This window comes from Pinus tabuliformis, chromosome 6, assembly GCF_031772625.1.
Source record: "Pinus tabuliformis cultivar Carrire ecotype Pingquan chromosome 6, CPIR1, whole genome shotgun sequence".
Lineage (NCBI taxonomy): Eukaryota > Viridiplantae > Streptophyta > Pinopsida > Pinales > Pinaceae > Pinus > Pinus tabuliformis.
In genome coordinates, this window is record NC_142292.1 from 330,464,244 (window position 1) to 330,479,410 (window position 15,167).

General features: G+C 35.6%; 1 protein-coding gene across 1 annotated transcript; it reads right to left on the bottom strand.

The window, feature by feature from the left end:
* Nucleotides 1-9,405: 9,405 nt before the first annotated feature.
* Nucleotides 9,406-10,587, bottom strand: LOC149258651 (uncharacterized). The gene has a single exon (XM_089372410.1). The coding sequence runs from the start codon at nt 10,140-10,142 to the stop codon at nt 9,663-9,665; it is 480 nt and encodes a 159-aa protein (XP_089228536.1). The 5' UTR covers nt 10,143-10,587; the 3' UTR covers nt 9,406-9,662.
* Nucleotides 10,588-15,167: the final 4,580 nt, after the last annotated feature.

The following is a 15,167-nucleotide window of genomic DNA, read 5'->3' on the forward strand; positions in this document are numbered from 1 at the left end:
TTCCTTTAGAGACATAGTGGGCAGGTCCGCAGGGGACATGACCAGGAAGTGCGGGACTGCAGGTGATGCTAAGAGAAAGTGCGGAACCAGAGTTTTAAAGATTTTCAAGGACTTTCTCTCATTTTTCAAGGCTTGACATGAAGAGTTGAGGTTTAAGACTTGCATAGGAGGAAAGTATGAGTGGTGATAGACTCACACTGATTACAGAATGTCATGGTGACAATATTTTGTGCAACAAGTCTGTCAACTACCACCATGATGACACTCTTTCCCTCAGACTTGGGTAAACCTGTGATAAAATCCATTGAAACCTTCTCCCAACGTTGGCTTGGAATGGATAAAGGTTGTAATAGACCCAGTGTCTTAATTGTTTCAACTTTATTTTGTTGGAAAACCAAACATTCCGCCACAAACTTTTGAATATATGATTTAATGCCCTCCCAAAAAAATTCCTTCTTAACCCTGTGGTAAGTTTTTAAAAATCCTGAGTGCCCTCCTAAGGGAGAAGTGTGCAATTCCACAAGAATCTTTTGTTTTAGCTGGGAATTCTTATAGAGGTATAAGTGATCTTTGTACCATAATGAATCATTTTGCCAGCTAAATGTATCAGACATATTGGAGTCTTGTTGTAACTTTCGAATAAGTGCCCACACTTCTTCGTCATTCTTCCATTCCTCCCTTGCTTCGTTTATCTAATATGGTTGGATAATAGAAATGGCGCACAACAATGCTTCCACATCCTCATCCTTTCTTGAGAGTGCATCTGCCACCACATTTTGCTTCTCTTTTTTGTAGATGATTTCAAAGTCATAACCCAACATCTTTGTGACCCACTTTTGTTGCTCTTCAGAGGATAATCTTTGTTCTAAAAAGTATTTAAGGCTATCATGATCCATTTTTACCTTGAAGTGTCTTCCCATTAGGTAGGGTCGCCATTTCTTAAGTGCATGGAGTATTGCCAACATTTCCTTCTCACAAATAGCTTTGTGTAAAAACTTTCCCTTGATTGGACGACTTTTGAAAGTAATAGGTCTTTCATCTTGCATTAAAATAGCACCAATTCCATTTCCTGAAGCATCACATTCCACAATAAAGGTTTTTGTGAAGTCTGGTGTAGCTAAGACTAGTGCTTGGCACATTGCCTCTTTAGGATGCTCAAAGGCCTTTGTTGCTTCTGGAGTCCATGAAAATGCATCTTTCTTCAATAATGTTGTTAGAGGTGCTGCAATTCTCCAATAATTCTTATCAAACTTGCGATAATACCCTGTCAACACGAGAAATCCTCGCAGATGCTTTATGGATGTGGGGATTTTCCATTCCTTAATGGCTTTAATTTTGCTAGGGTCTACCTTAACTCCTTCATGAGATACAATATGACCCAGATATTCCACCTCTTGTACTCCAAAGAAGCATTTGGATCTTTTTGCATATAATTGTTTCTCCTCCAATAGTTGTAGCACCCTATCAACATGTTCGACATGATCCTTCCAAGACTTGCTGTAGATTAGTATATCATCAAAAAATACTAACACAAATTTTCTAAGGAATGGTTTGAAAATGGAATTCATCAAACCTTGAAATGTTGAAGGTGCATTGGTAAGGCCAAAAGGCATGACCAAAAATTCATAATGACCCTCATGAGTTCTAAATGCTATTTTCGGAATGTGTTCAGTCTTCATTCTGATTTGATGATATCCTGAACAAAGATCCAACTTGGTGAAGTAAATTGATCCATGCAATTCATCCAGTAATTCATCAATGACAGGAATGGGAAACTTATATTTAATAGTGAGCTTGTTGAGCTCCCTATAATCCAGACACATGCGCCATGATCCATCCTTCTTGTGCACCAATACTACTGGAGCAGAGAAAGAACTTTGACTCGGTTGAATTATACCAGCCTCTAGCATTTCTGCAACCATACGTTCAATTTCACTCTTTTGGGCATAGGGATATTTGTACGGCCTGATGTTTGGAGGAACACTTCCTGGAATCAAATGAATAGCATGATCATGATCATGAATAAGTGGGAGACCTTTGGGAGTCTCAAATACCTTGGAATGATTGTCCAAGACTTTTTGGAGATCTGGAGAAATAGATGATTCCAATGTGGAAACATCTAGTGAACATAATTGTGCAATTACACCTCTTTGTTCCTTTTTTAGAAGCTTTGTCATACCGTTAGAGCTGATTATCTTTCCCGGTTTCCTTGCAATACCCCTTAATTCAACTTCCTTTCCTTCCAAAGAAAATTTCATGAAAAGTTCTTAAAAATTAAAAGCTATTGTACCCAAGGATTGTAGCCATTGGGCTCCTAGTACAACATCAACACCTCCCATTGGAATGGAAAGCATTGCGCTAGTCAATACATATTCTCCCATGGATAGCTTGATATTATGACACTTTCCAGAGCAATTTATTGTTCCTCCATTTGCAACCATCACTTGAAACTCTAGTGCTAGATATAAGAAGCAATTCAATTCTTTTGCTACCTTACAATGAATAAAATTGTGTGTACTTCTTGAATCAATCAAAACTATTACCTTTTTCTTCTTGATTGTCCTTCTATCTTGATGGTTTGAGGAGTGGTAATTCCCACCAATGCATTACAAGATATGGTCGGATTCATTTCTTCTTTATCTAGGCTTTGTTCCTGGATTATATCCTCTTCTTTTGACCTTTCTTGCTCCTTTTCTTCTTCCTCTTCACAGTCTATGTAGAATAATTTCTTCTTAGCACACTTATGGCCTTTAGTGTATTTGCTATCACAATTCTAACAAAGCCCTTTTGCTATTTTTTCTTCCAATTGTTGTGGTGTCAACCTTATAGGTTGTGGAAGACTAGGGGCAACAACACTTCCATCTTTATAGTTGTGAGTGGTATGCTTCCTGGTTGCCATAATTTTGCTTTCCATTTTTCTTGCTAACCTGAATGCCTTCTCTAATGAATCAGGTTCCCAAAGGTGAGCATCATGTTGGATATTATCCTTTAAAGTCTCTATGAACACATCAATCCTATGCTCCTCTGGAATATTTTTTACCCTTATGTTCAATTTTTGGAACTCCTCAATGTGCTCCATTATTGAACCCTTTTGTTTGAGACTTATCAATTGGCTAAAAAAAGTGTTGCTTTTTGTATCCTCATAGTGCTGCCAATTCTTCCGTAAAAATTGCCCAAGTGATAATTTGTTTACGAGAGAAAAGCCATTAATACCATAAAAATTGATTTGGTTCCAAATATAAAGTTGCAATACATACCTTCTGTGTGTTTTGCACATTATTGAGATCAAAAAATTGTTCCATCTGTAATATCCATGTTGCGGGATCCTTGCCATCAAACTTCCTCATATCGATTTTTGGAATATGGTGGGTCTTCGATCCAACATTAGAGTCTATGGAATCATGATTAACATTTCTTTTGTTCTCATCATGAGTTTCCTTTACTACCCTTTCACCATTAGTGACCATTTCTTGTAGCAACTTATTCATATTTATCTTCAATTCTTCCATCTTATCATCCATGCCATCAATTTTAGCATCCATGCCATTCATCTTAGCTTCCATGCCATCCATATTAGCTTCTACACCTTTCTTTAAACAATTCATCTTAGCTTCTACACCTTTCTTTAAACCATCCATCTTAGCTTCTACATATTTCCTTAAACTATCCATCTTAGATTCTGTTGCTTTTTGTGCAAGTGACACTTGTTGCACTTGGTCTCGTAATTTTGATATATCATGTTGCATTTCTTCCTCTTCTTCATGAGTCATGCTAGAGATTTTAGTTTGCTTACTAGGTGTTTGCATTTTCTTTCCTTGGGGCATCAATTACCGATTCAAACTAATTTTTCAAACCAAGCTTATACAAAAATTTAAAAAAACTACACACCTTTTTTCACTTTGTAGAAGCTTGATATTGAATCTAACATATCTCTACAATTTCAGATCATCTAGTTCTAAAATTGCGACCTATAGTAGCCCTCTGTGTCCTCTGTCCAATGCCACCAGTCTGATCCAAATTGGATTCTCCAAGGAAGAGTTATGCACAATCTCCCAAGATGACCTGATTATAGACTAGTTCAGTAGAGCAAACTTGTACGACGTGCCACGAGTCACTGTTTTGACCTTTGGATCTAAAAAAGATACTCAAGAAACTACAGTCCGTCCTCTTTCTATACCTTCTTACGAAATTTCAATCCGATGCTCAGAGAGAAAGTTATGATGATTTTCCCCAGGTCACCTGTTTGGAATGTAATTCAGGAGTATGCAAAAGGAACAACTTCCTTAGATCATATCTCTGCAAATATAGTGCAAAAAGATCTGAAATTCGGACCCAAGATTCAGTGCGATTTCTTCTCAAATGGGTTTTTTTAGCTTTTGAAACGTCGTAGAAAAGAAGTTATAGCGAAAATGCCACGATGACCTGTTTGGAGCAGCAAAACCCTAGAATCCAAAGCTCTGATACCAAATGTTATGAAACCAACTCACAAAAAGATAGAAAAGAGAGATCAACGGCTTAGAATTCAGCCCCTTCAAGGGGGCAACCTCCTTTACATTACACAAATGATAAATTCTTCGATGATTCAAATGACAAAACCTCCTTTCTATATATAGGAGTCCAAGGAGTCACAATATAACCCAGCCGACCTAACAATAATAATATAAAGCCACAAAAATAACAATAGAGGGATTCTATGGGAACAGTAATAACAATATGGGGACAATAGGGGCACAACAATATTAATAAGGGATACAACTACAATAGTAATGGGGTAATCACTAGTATTATAGGGACCCAACAAATTATGAATGAGAAGTGAAGTTTGGGTATGTTGTAGCATCACCATCTGTGAGCAAGGATGGGTTCTATTATCACATAGTGTTGATAGGTACATTGAAGCTCATGTATGGTACAACATGTGGTGTATTTACAATAATTTGAAAAGAATGAAGAGATTTACATCCTTGAACAATATGGGGAGAGATGTAATCCTAACTTCATGAAGTCTATTACTAGTGTGATTATTAATGATGATATGGAATTTCACATAGACGAGAGAGTCATGTCTGGGCTGGATGGACAGAGGATCAAGAGACCAAGCCAGAACAAGAGAAAATTTGGTAAGTTCAGGGTTGTGCTTCCTTCAATCAACAACTTTTTCAGCCTTTTAAATTTATCATCCAGTTGGTTCTATCATTTGTTATCAATTTCTTCTCTAGGAATTAGGTATAATTTTGAGAAGAGGAGTAGTAGACTAAATTTGGTGGATACTTTCAGGGATATATTTGATGGAAATTGATGACTAACTTGTTTGGTATATTACCCCTTCCTTTTTATCTCTATCATTAGTGTGGGTGGGGGACTAGGATCCTTTGAATTCTTAAACAGTGGCAAAGGATTTTCTTTGGTGGAGGCCGAGTGCTCCCTTATTGGGAAGGTTTTGAGTATCCTTATTTTAGACTTAAGAGAAACCATCAATATATCTATTACTACTGATGTTCAAGTGGATCCAATTGGGAAGACCTTGGTTTTGGGAAGATTAAGTCTCTTTGCCATCAACATAGGTAAATTGAGACCTAGTCTAACACAAGATTTGGGGACAATAGTGGTCATGCAAATGTATATTTCCTTGTTCTTCAAAGCAATCATTTTATTCCTTTGAAGTCCTCTAATGGAATGAATTGATACATTTTGAATATTTAGGAAAATTTAGTAGATGGGGTACAAGGAAAATTTTAAGAATGGAAATTTATCTTACAATTTAGAAGCATTGGCGAATCTCACTAGTTTCCAATATGAAAATTGTAAACGTTTGGTTATAGGTTTGTAAAATATTCAAATCTATAATGATTTTATAGAATCTTTTATAACATTTTAGTGATTTTTAAGATAACGTATTTCTATACTATAAAATTTGGGTTCACACTTTTTAGAAAAAATAGAAATTGGTGAAACATTTTTTTTGGAAAAGCATTGAAATTTAACCCACCTATAAATATTAGCCCTGAATTTTTTTCTTGATGGGGTATTGTTGAAGGCTAATTTTCCATAGTTGAAGTTCATACTCTTGCATTCCCTTATTCCAGTGTGACTTATATGTTTCAAGAAGTAACTGGAAGTGTAAATTTTCTTGTTGTTTGTTATCAACCTACAAAGTGGGAGTCCCCTTGTTTTATTGATTCAGAGATGGAAAGCGAAAAGGTTTTTCTATTAGACACAATTTTAGATATTAGATAGAAGGTTTAAATTTCAATGGGACAATAATTTCTCTGATGTTGTAGATGGAATGATGAGGCTTCAATCATGGAAATGAAGTAGTTGTTTGAAACTATCACATAACTCCAATATGAAATAAACACTTTCCAAATAAGAAAAAATCGACTAGTTTCTAGCTTAACCACTATCATGGACTTGTTAGTTGAGCAAAGAACTCAAATTCAAAGAAATGAGAATGGCCTATCTAGCCTTCACAACAAATTGAAGGAATTCAGTGAATTATGGAAATGTGACATCGAGAGCCATTCTTCTCTAGACATGAGTTAAGTGCATTTGCTCAACTAATTCCTGATCTCAATGTAACCATCATGCTTCCAAATAAGAGTTTAGGGAAAAGAAAAAACAATCTTCCTTTAGATAGGTAAATTTTAGTGTGAAAATGTTGTTAGATTTTTTTGGTTTTTTGGTGTTTATATGCATGTAGATATGGAAAGATTGATAGAAAATAATGGAAAATTTTGAGCACAATGAGTGTAATGGAAAATCTAGGGGTAAACAATGACGTAAAAAAGATATGGAAATTGCCCCATTTTGGATGTACTTGTTGTTTTCACAGTACATAATTTTAGCAATACAAGTATTCTGGTTCACACACACCACACATGTATCACTAAATAAAAAAAATATGAAGAGGACATTTTAATATACTTATGGACAAAGGCCATATTGAGGGTATACTCTTATTTATTTATGAACATGAAGATATGCATTTTTGAAGGTAGAGGATGAAGGAAGAATAATGGGTATTAGTAGGTCAAAAGTAGATAATATGTTGTGACTAGAATATTAGGGGTAGACATAAATTTGGGACATCAAAATTTCATGAAAATATGGATACATAGGATATTTCTAGTGAGAATAGGAGGGTATTTAACACCAAGAGATATCTTGGTTAATTGAGGCTCTCATACTAAGTAGATAAAAGTCTATAGAAAAAATATCATTAGGTCCTTTTGGTTTACCAACCACTTATTTAGTGAAAACCAATCATTTTTCCATATGAAATTTTAAGGGAAGAAGGGAGCTCACTTTATGAGGGTTGGCTTGGTGCCAACATCCCCATTCTTTGCTTAAGTGTGAAGGTGGGGAGAAATTATTTTGTTACAAAAAATAAAATAGTAGGGTTGTTTTATTGAAAAAGGTGTATTAAGAGGGGGTTCAACAAATGGTCTTTGGGAGACATAAAAAGAATTACATGTATTCTTTATTATCCTATTAATGAATGCATGATCCTAATTGAGTGAACCCCTCATTTATGAGGGTGTGAACCATTTTCCATTGGGAGAGTCCATAATGGTAGTTATTGGTTATGGGATGGATATGTTGTTCCTATTATGTGCCATCACATCCATTTTCTATTGGGAGTGTCCATTGAGGTAATATTTAGTTTTGGATTAATATGTTGTGCTTCCTATATGGCATAATGATGTATTTTCCAATGGGAGTGTCCATAAAAATAATGTTTTCTTGTGGGATGAATATGTTATGCCTGCAAACATGATTTATTTTCCAATGCAAGTGTCCATAGCAGTATTGATTAGTTATGGGATAAATATGTTGGATCTCCCATATTCGAGCATGATTAATTTTCCATTAGAAATGTCCACTCAGGTAGGGATGGTTATGGGATGAATATGTTGCATCTATTATGTGTTATCATGATCCATTTTCCAATAAGATTATGCATAGATATAATGATTGGTTGTGGGATGAATATGTAAATTTACATAAAAATACTTATTAACTTTGGAATGAATAAGTAACACTATTCATCACAATGATCCATTTGCTATTAAAAGCATCCACAAAAGTAGTATTGATAAGGTGTGAGATAAATGCTTTAGTGCCTTCTATATACTAGGATGATCCATTTTCCATTGAAAGGACCCATCAAGATAACGATTGATTTTGAGATCCACATGTGAAACCTCATATGTGCCACCACAATCCATTTACCAATAAGAATGTTCATAAAAGTAATATCCTTCCTACCAACAGAATTATTACATAAATTATTACATATATTGTAATCCTTATTCCGATTTAGGTCAGCTCATCTACCGACTTTACTCGCCACAAATATGGTGTGAGCAAATATCGGAATCAGCTTCTCTTGAACTATTATCCATCTTACAAAGATGTGTAACTGGATTCAATAACTAGGTTCTCTCCCTTAGAGGTTGCAACCATCCACGAATTTGAGCATGAACAACGCTGAATCTAACCTCACATTCTCTTGTATGATCATCTTCAATTTCTCGATCATAATGTATGAATGAGCTCGCTCCTTCATTAAAATATGACATCTAATTGGCTACGTACAAATAAAACATACTATAAACCTGCGATTGTTTGTTATAACGTTCAATACAAAAATAAATGATCAACAAATTTCTTTAAATAATAAATACTCCATGTTCACACGTAATAATAAATACCCTATTTTCACATGTTTCCAGATTTCTGTGCGTGGCCAAAACGAATAATGTGGATATACACAAATATGCATCGCTTGGAATTTGAAGCGCTGTATTACATTATAAGGTCTGCAGATTTAATGAACAAAATACTTGAGAAGATGGTCATAACGATCTGCAATAGATGCTCCCTGTGATTTAGAATACCTGAAACTTGTCTTGGTAATTATAACAGCTAACTAACTATTTTTGATTTCTTGTTTACCATCCACTAAATGTGAAGGAATTCCCAGAAAAAAATTATAACAACCAACCTTAATGAATGTATTCTCATCCTTTTAAACGATGGTAAAAACTCAGTAGAGAAAGAAATATGACTGGTAGGAACAGATAATGAAAGATCGTTGGTACGTTAAGTTGAATACGGTCAACACTATACCAATAACAACAGCTAGAATTTCAGACATGGTGGAATAAATTGAACAGTAAAACAACAATCTAAAGGCACAAACGGAAACATTCAATCAAAGTGAATACTGCAGTGCTAATCAGACATCGGAATAGAAAATCCTTATAATATTTTACAGACCCAGCAGCGGTCTGCTAAGATCTATTACATCACAATATAGTTTTTCCTTAGATCCTTCATAGGTATATATCGATTGAATATATATCAGTTGTTTTGCTTAGATCCTTAACAAGTATATACCAATTGAATATATATCAATCCAGTAGTATTTCTATCATATTATTGGCAAACATGTCATGCAAACCACACCGATAAATAAAACCTAAAAACCTCTCATGGTGTCAGGCAGATGCACTTGACTACAGTAAAACCCTTTAAAATCCTCCTTAGTATGAGCTTCTGAACTTAATTTTTTTCAGTCTCAAGTGCTTTTGTATGTTACAGAGAGCTTCCAGCGAGTAAAAAAATCTGGCACTTGCTGAGAAGAAATAATCAGGCCGCTACATGTGGTGGCCTCCATTCTGCTCTAATGCAACCGCTGATATATTAGACCAGTGGAGTTTTTTCCTTTGTGGGCTCATTCTGTATAGAAGGAACGCAGATTCCAAATCCGGAGGAAAGAAGAAGAGACTTTCGGGGAGAGTTGCAGTCTTTCGCTTCGGCGCCGGCCTAGGTTTTCTCGGCGCAGGAGGGCATTCAAGAACTTTGGGTATCTTGTACTCCTCAGACTTGGGCGTTTCGCAGGTATCATTATCTGCCATTGCCAGTAGTTCATTCTCCTGTTCGTGGGTACACGAGATATCAACGAGAAAATCACCATTCTGCTGCTCGTGGGTACAGGAGATATCAGTTCTGGAAGGAGGGCGGGTTGTGACAATGGGTTTCAGAAAAGGGAAAACCATGCCCTCAATGTCGAATGAATTGTCGGCCTTCTTTATGCTATCGCTGGATCGATCGACAGAAAGTGAACTCATCCCCATGACTGCAATTATTATCTGAGCTTCAATGGCATTACTCTGATATCAGATTCCAAGGGCCGATCTGAAGTGAGAATGAATTTCATCAATTCAAAACAGAAGATTAGTTGCAGAAGAACGACATTACTGTCATGTCGATTAGGGAAATCGGTGTTATAATAGAAGTCCCAGAAATAGTAGCAAGGCGGCGATTGAATAGGGTGCGGTTGAGATTGGATAAACTGCTCAATCAAACACGAGATTGCGTTTTATGGAGGCGATCAGGTGAAGCATAGAGGAGAAAGTGGGGGGGTGAAAATAGCCGATCTGGCCATTAAGTCAATCAGATATAGCGGATAATGAGGCGAATCGAATGGAATAAGAGGACAATGGGCTCTGAAACCAATGATATAATGCGAATGGATTCCCAGCATAAGCATTGGAATACTTGTTTCATGATGGGGATTTCGACTTGATCCTACGCATGTGACGAGGGGGACTGTTTGGTGAGAATCTCAGAATAAGAGGAGGTGGAATAGCAGCAGGACGCGGTACCGATTCCGGGAATTAAAATTTTAATTTTTGCTTAATCATTCAGGCAGTCAGTCAACAACTTGAATGCTTCTGCGAGATACGGGATAATCCGATAATCCGGCGTTGTAATCGCAATTTAATATCAAGCCATTCACGTCAATCATCGCTCGTCATTGTCCTCTATGCATTAAATACTTACCAAGCCCGTGAGAGCTATCATTGTTATTTTCATTCTATGATGCTTCCTTCGTGGGTCCATGTGAAGTGGACGAAATGATTTGCATCTTTTCTGTGTTTGCTTAGGATGCGTGTTATAATATTGGTTTTTTATAAATCTACGAGAGTGGAGGGTTGAGCTTTGCTCGGTGGTCATGATTTCCATAGACAAATAGGACTTAAACACTATTGATTTGAGTATTTTTTATAAATTTCATAGAGTGGAAGATTGAGCTTTGCTAAGTGCTCTCATGATGTGCTTAGAAAAATAAGCCTCGGAAAAATCTAAACCTCTTAAGCATGAGATAAAGTAGAATTATTAGTGCTAAAGAGGAGAGGGAGTGTTCATGATGTAAACTAGCTTTAAAAGAACTTAAATTTCCTAGCATGAGAGATAAAGTGGAGCTATTAGAGCTAAACTAGGGATGATACGGAGGGGAATGAAAAGGAGGGATGGAAGGAGAGAGGAAGACTAAGGGTGTGAGAGAGAAAGAGGGAGAGAGAGGGTGTGAGATTGGGGAGAGAGAGGGGTGAGATTGGGGGAGAGAGGGAAAGAGGGAGAAAAGGAGAGAGGGAAAGAGGGAGAAAAGGAGAGAGGGTGAAAAATGAGAGAATGAGAGGCGTAGATTGGGTTGGAGGTAGAAGAAAGGGGAGAGAGAGATTGATATAGGTGGAGAGAGTGAGAGTGAGATAGGGGATAGGGAGTGACAAGAGAGAATGATAGATGTGGGGGATAGAGAGAGAGTGGGGAGAGAGAGGGGAGGAGGGAGACAGTGAGAGATGTTGAAGAATGTAACTAGGTTCGGTCTTCATAAATGTATTTAAGTCACAATGTTATGTATTTTTCAAAAGAAAGAATTATTATTATTAAAATTGACTTGTTACAGTATGAGTTTCATGCTTGGGTTAAATATTTTTAGGTCAAAGCTTCCATTGTAGGATTCTAGGGTTTGTGTCAAGTGTCCTTGTCCATGTCATAATGTAAAGAACCCTTCTTGGAAATTATTTGTCAAGAAATAAATTTATTTTATATTAAAATTAGTCTTCTAGGCCTCCTCCACCAACCTAAAATTAGGTAGCAAAATCACTATATAAAGGCAATAACTCTACCTCATTTTTCACTCACTCACAACAAGTTCGATCTGCAGTTTCTGGGCTTAGAAAAAGTGTGAATTTCAAGGAAGAAGGAGAAGAAGGATAGCTAAGAAGAATAAGGTCTCTCTCAAGTATAAAAGATCAAAATTTTCTCTCTTTCCCACATGTGTGAAGTTGTGCAGCTGTTGGAAGGGGGCTAAAATTTTTCTGCTGGGGGTCGAAATTTTGCAACTAAGAAGTTGAATTACTGGATTGAAGCTGTTGGATAAGAAGAAACTACTATATCATCTTGCAAGGTTGATTTGGTGGAGGAGGAAGGTCTATTGGCCTAGGGTATTGGTCCATCTCAATTTGAATCACTAAAGGAAGAGTTCTTGACTGGGTTTTCCCCTATATAGGGGTTATAGCCCTCATTGAGTGCCTATATTCGGTGTCCCTGATCTTTGTGTTTTGGTTTTGGTAATTGCTTGATGAACTAAGATAAAAAGGAACATAAGAAAAATAATAAGAATTCAAATATATCACAAGTAATTATCAACTAAAGAAAATCTTTCTGCCTTTCTGATTTTCTAACATGGTTTCAGAGCTAAGGTGAAGAAGGAAGAAAAAGGTAGGTTAAAGGATCTATTGAGGAAAAAGGAGATCAAGAGAAGGGATATTAAAAGGGGGATCACACAAGAAGACAAGCCTACTATTTACAGGAACAATGAAAAACTCAATGAAGGGAGAAAACAAATTAGAAGGGGCCTCCAACTATAGGGTCTGGAAAAAGATAATAGATCTCATTCTCATAAAGAACAAAGTTTTAGATCTCTTTCAAGGAAAAGTCAAGAAACCTACTGATGAATCAAGTAATGTAAATAAAGTGAAGTTTAGATAAATTGAAATCATGGATATGAATCTAATACTGGATGGAGTTAAGGATAACTTAATTCCATACATATCAAACATAAATTCTGCTCAAGAAATGTATGAGGCTCTCTCCAAGTTATTCACAATCAAGAACATTGTTCAAATAGAAATCCTCAAAAATGAACTAAGAACTGTTAAGATGACAAATGATGATACTGTTTCATCATACTTTATAAGAATATCTAGAATCAGGGATGAACTCCAAGCAATAGATGATGTTGTCCCAGAAAAATAGCTTGTAATTATTGTCTTTCTAGGACTACCTATATCTTGGAGTGCTTTTGCATCAGGACTTCACAGTTGGAAGGATACTCCAACATTTGAACAAATGTGGAAGACATGTAATCAAGAAGAAGTCGAAATATCGATGGTAAACAACAAGAAGGAGAATGAAGAAGTAGACACATCGAATTCTTATTCTGCTCATCACAAGAAGAATGGAACCTTTAAAAAGTTCAAAGGACCAAAGAGGAAAATGGATCTATCCAAGATTGAATATTACAATTTCCACAAAATGGGACATTACTAGAGTCATTGTCTTAAGAATCCAAGAAATAAGAAAAGAAATAGGGATCAAGAAAATGTCACTGGTGAAGCTCCATCTAAGAAGAACAAGACTGAAGAAGAATAGGAAGTCACGGACTTACACTACTAAATCCTCCCTTTCACATATCCTTCCTTGGTATTCTATTCTAAGTTTTGAATTTACTTTATGTTTTCTAAAATTTGTAGGTCCAACATGTTGTGTTAAGATATTTTTGAATTATTTTTATAAGTTGTAGGTATCCCTCAAAGATTAGATTAAGAGGGAGCCTCCATCATTTACCAAAAGATAAGTTTTTATTCCCTGCCTCCTCTTTTTTGCTTAGTTTCTCTCTCATATCAAAGTACGTCTATATTGTATGCTAATAGCCTTTTTCTTTATATTTTTCCTTGGCTAGGAAATCTTGCTAATTTCTCGAGGGTTACGAAGGAAACTTCAAAGAGTAGAATTGAAGCATGGAAAAAGTTCTAGTACAAAAAATCCCTTCAAGCATTGATATCCTACAAGGTTTGTTAAGAATCAATTCAAAGGTATGCCTTATACTATAAACTTTGTTATAAAAGGTATGTTCATTCTATTTTAAATTTTTCTCTACATTACTAACATCATTATGTCTACGATTTTGAATCATAAAATATTCTTGTTTGGGTGATTAATCATTAGATTGAATCTACCCTCATTATATTTTGATCATTCGTATGGAACCCTAAAAGTTTCTCTATAAAACCCTAGTCTACTTAGGGTTAATGACGAAGTCTAGAAATCCTATTCTCTTGATTTTTAGAGTCTTGGTAGTGTTATAATAGAAACCCTATTCCTTAGGGTTTGTTGTTAATGTTTAAATGAAAGCCAAGATCCTTAGGGTTTGATAAATTAGGGCTTATGAGCACAACCCTTGTGATGTCTATAGTAAGATTCTAGGGATAAAACCTTAGGTGTGTATTCGTTTGTTTGATTGAAACCCTAGTCTTGTAGAGCTTTTTTATATGTCTAACTTTAATATATTTATGTCTTTGTATTAGGATTACCTAGTAGATAGTGTTGTGATTTGTTAGTACATGATTATAAAATCCTAGATATGTATATATGTTGACCTATTTGTCGATTTAGTCCATGAATTCTAGAGTTTGTAACAAAGGCCTAGTAAAAGTTTGATATTCTAGAATATGATGATATTGTTTCTGATATGATTTAGGGTTTGCATCAAACCCTAGTAGAGTCTAACATATAAACTTTGAACATTGTTGAACCCTTAGATGCATTGTAGAATTGTAGGGTCTGACATGTATTTATGAAAGTAATATATTGAGATTTATATCTTAATGGAATTTCTTTATGTTGTAGTCTAGGGTTTGTAACAAAACCCTATCAAGAAGTTGATGTTTACTAGTATGTGTCTCTTGTTAATTATGAACCTAACTAGGTTTAGGAATTTTTTTTGTCTAAAGTCTAATGCTTCCATTATTCTGATATAGTTAACTTCATGCTTCTATATATGTATTTGGTTGTACTTGCTATTAAAGTTTTGCAGGTACACAATATTCAATATAATGAAGATGTTCGTATAAGCATGATGAAGAAAAGCTATAAGGATGATGATGAAGATGACCTTGATGAAGTCATGAAAGATTGAAGTTTCTTCGATGTTATAAAATAAGAAATTAATTGATCTCCCTAAGTTAAGAGGGAGAATGGATATAAGAAAGGGTATATCTGTTATGAAACCAACTCACAAAAATATAGAAAAG

Bases quoted from the DNA above. Each gene is read 5' to 3' on its own strand.
- LOC149258651 (XM_089372410.1), bottom strand. From the start codon at position 10,142: ATGGGGATGAGTTCACTTTCTGTCGATCGATCCAGCGATAGCATAAAG.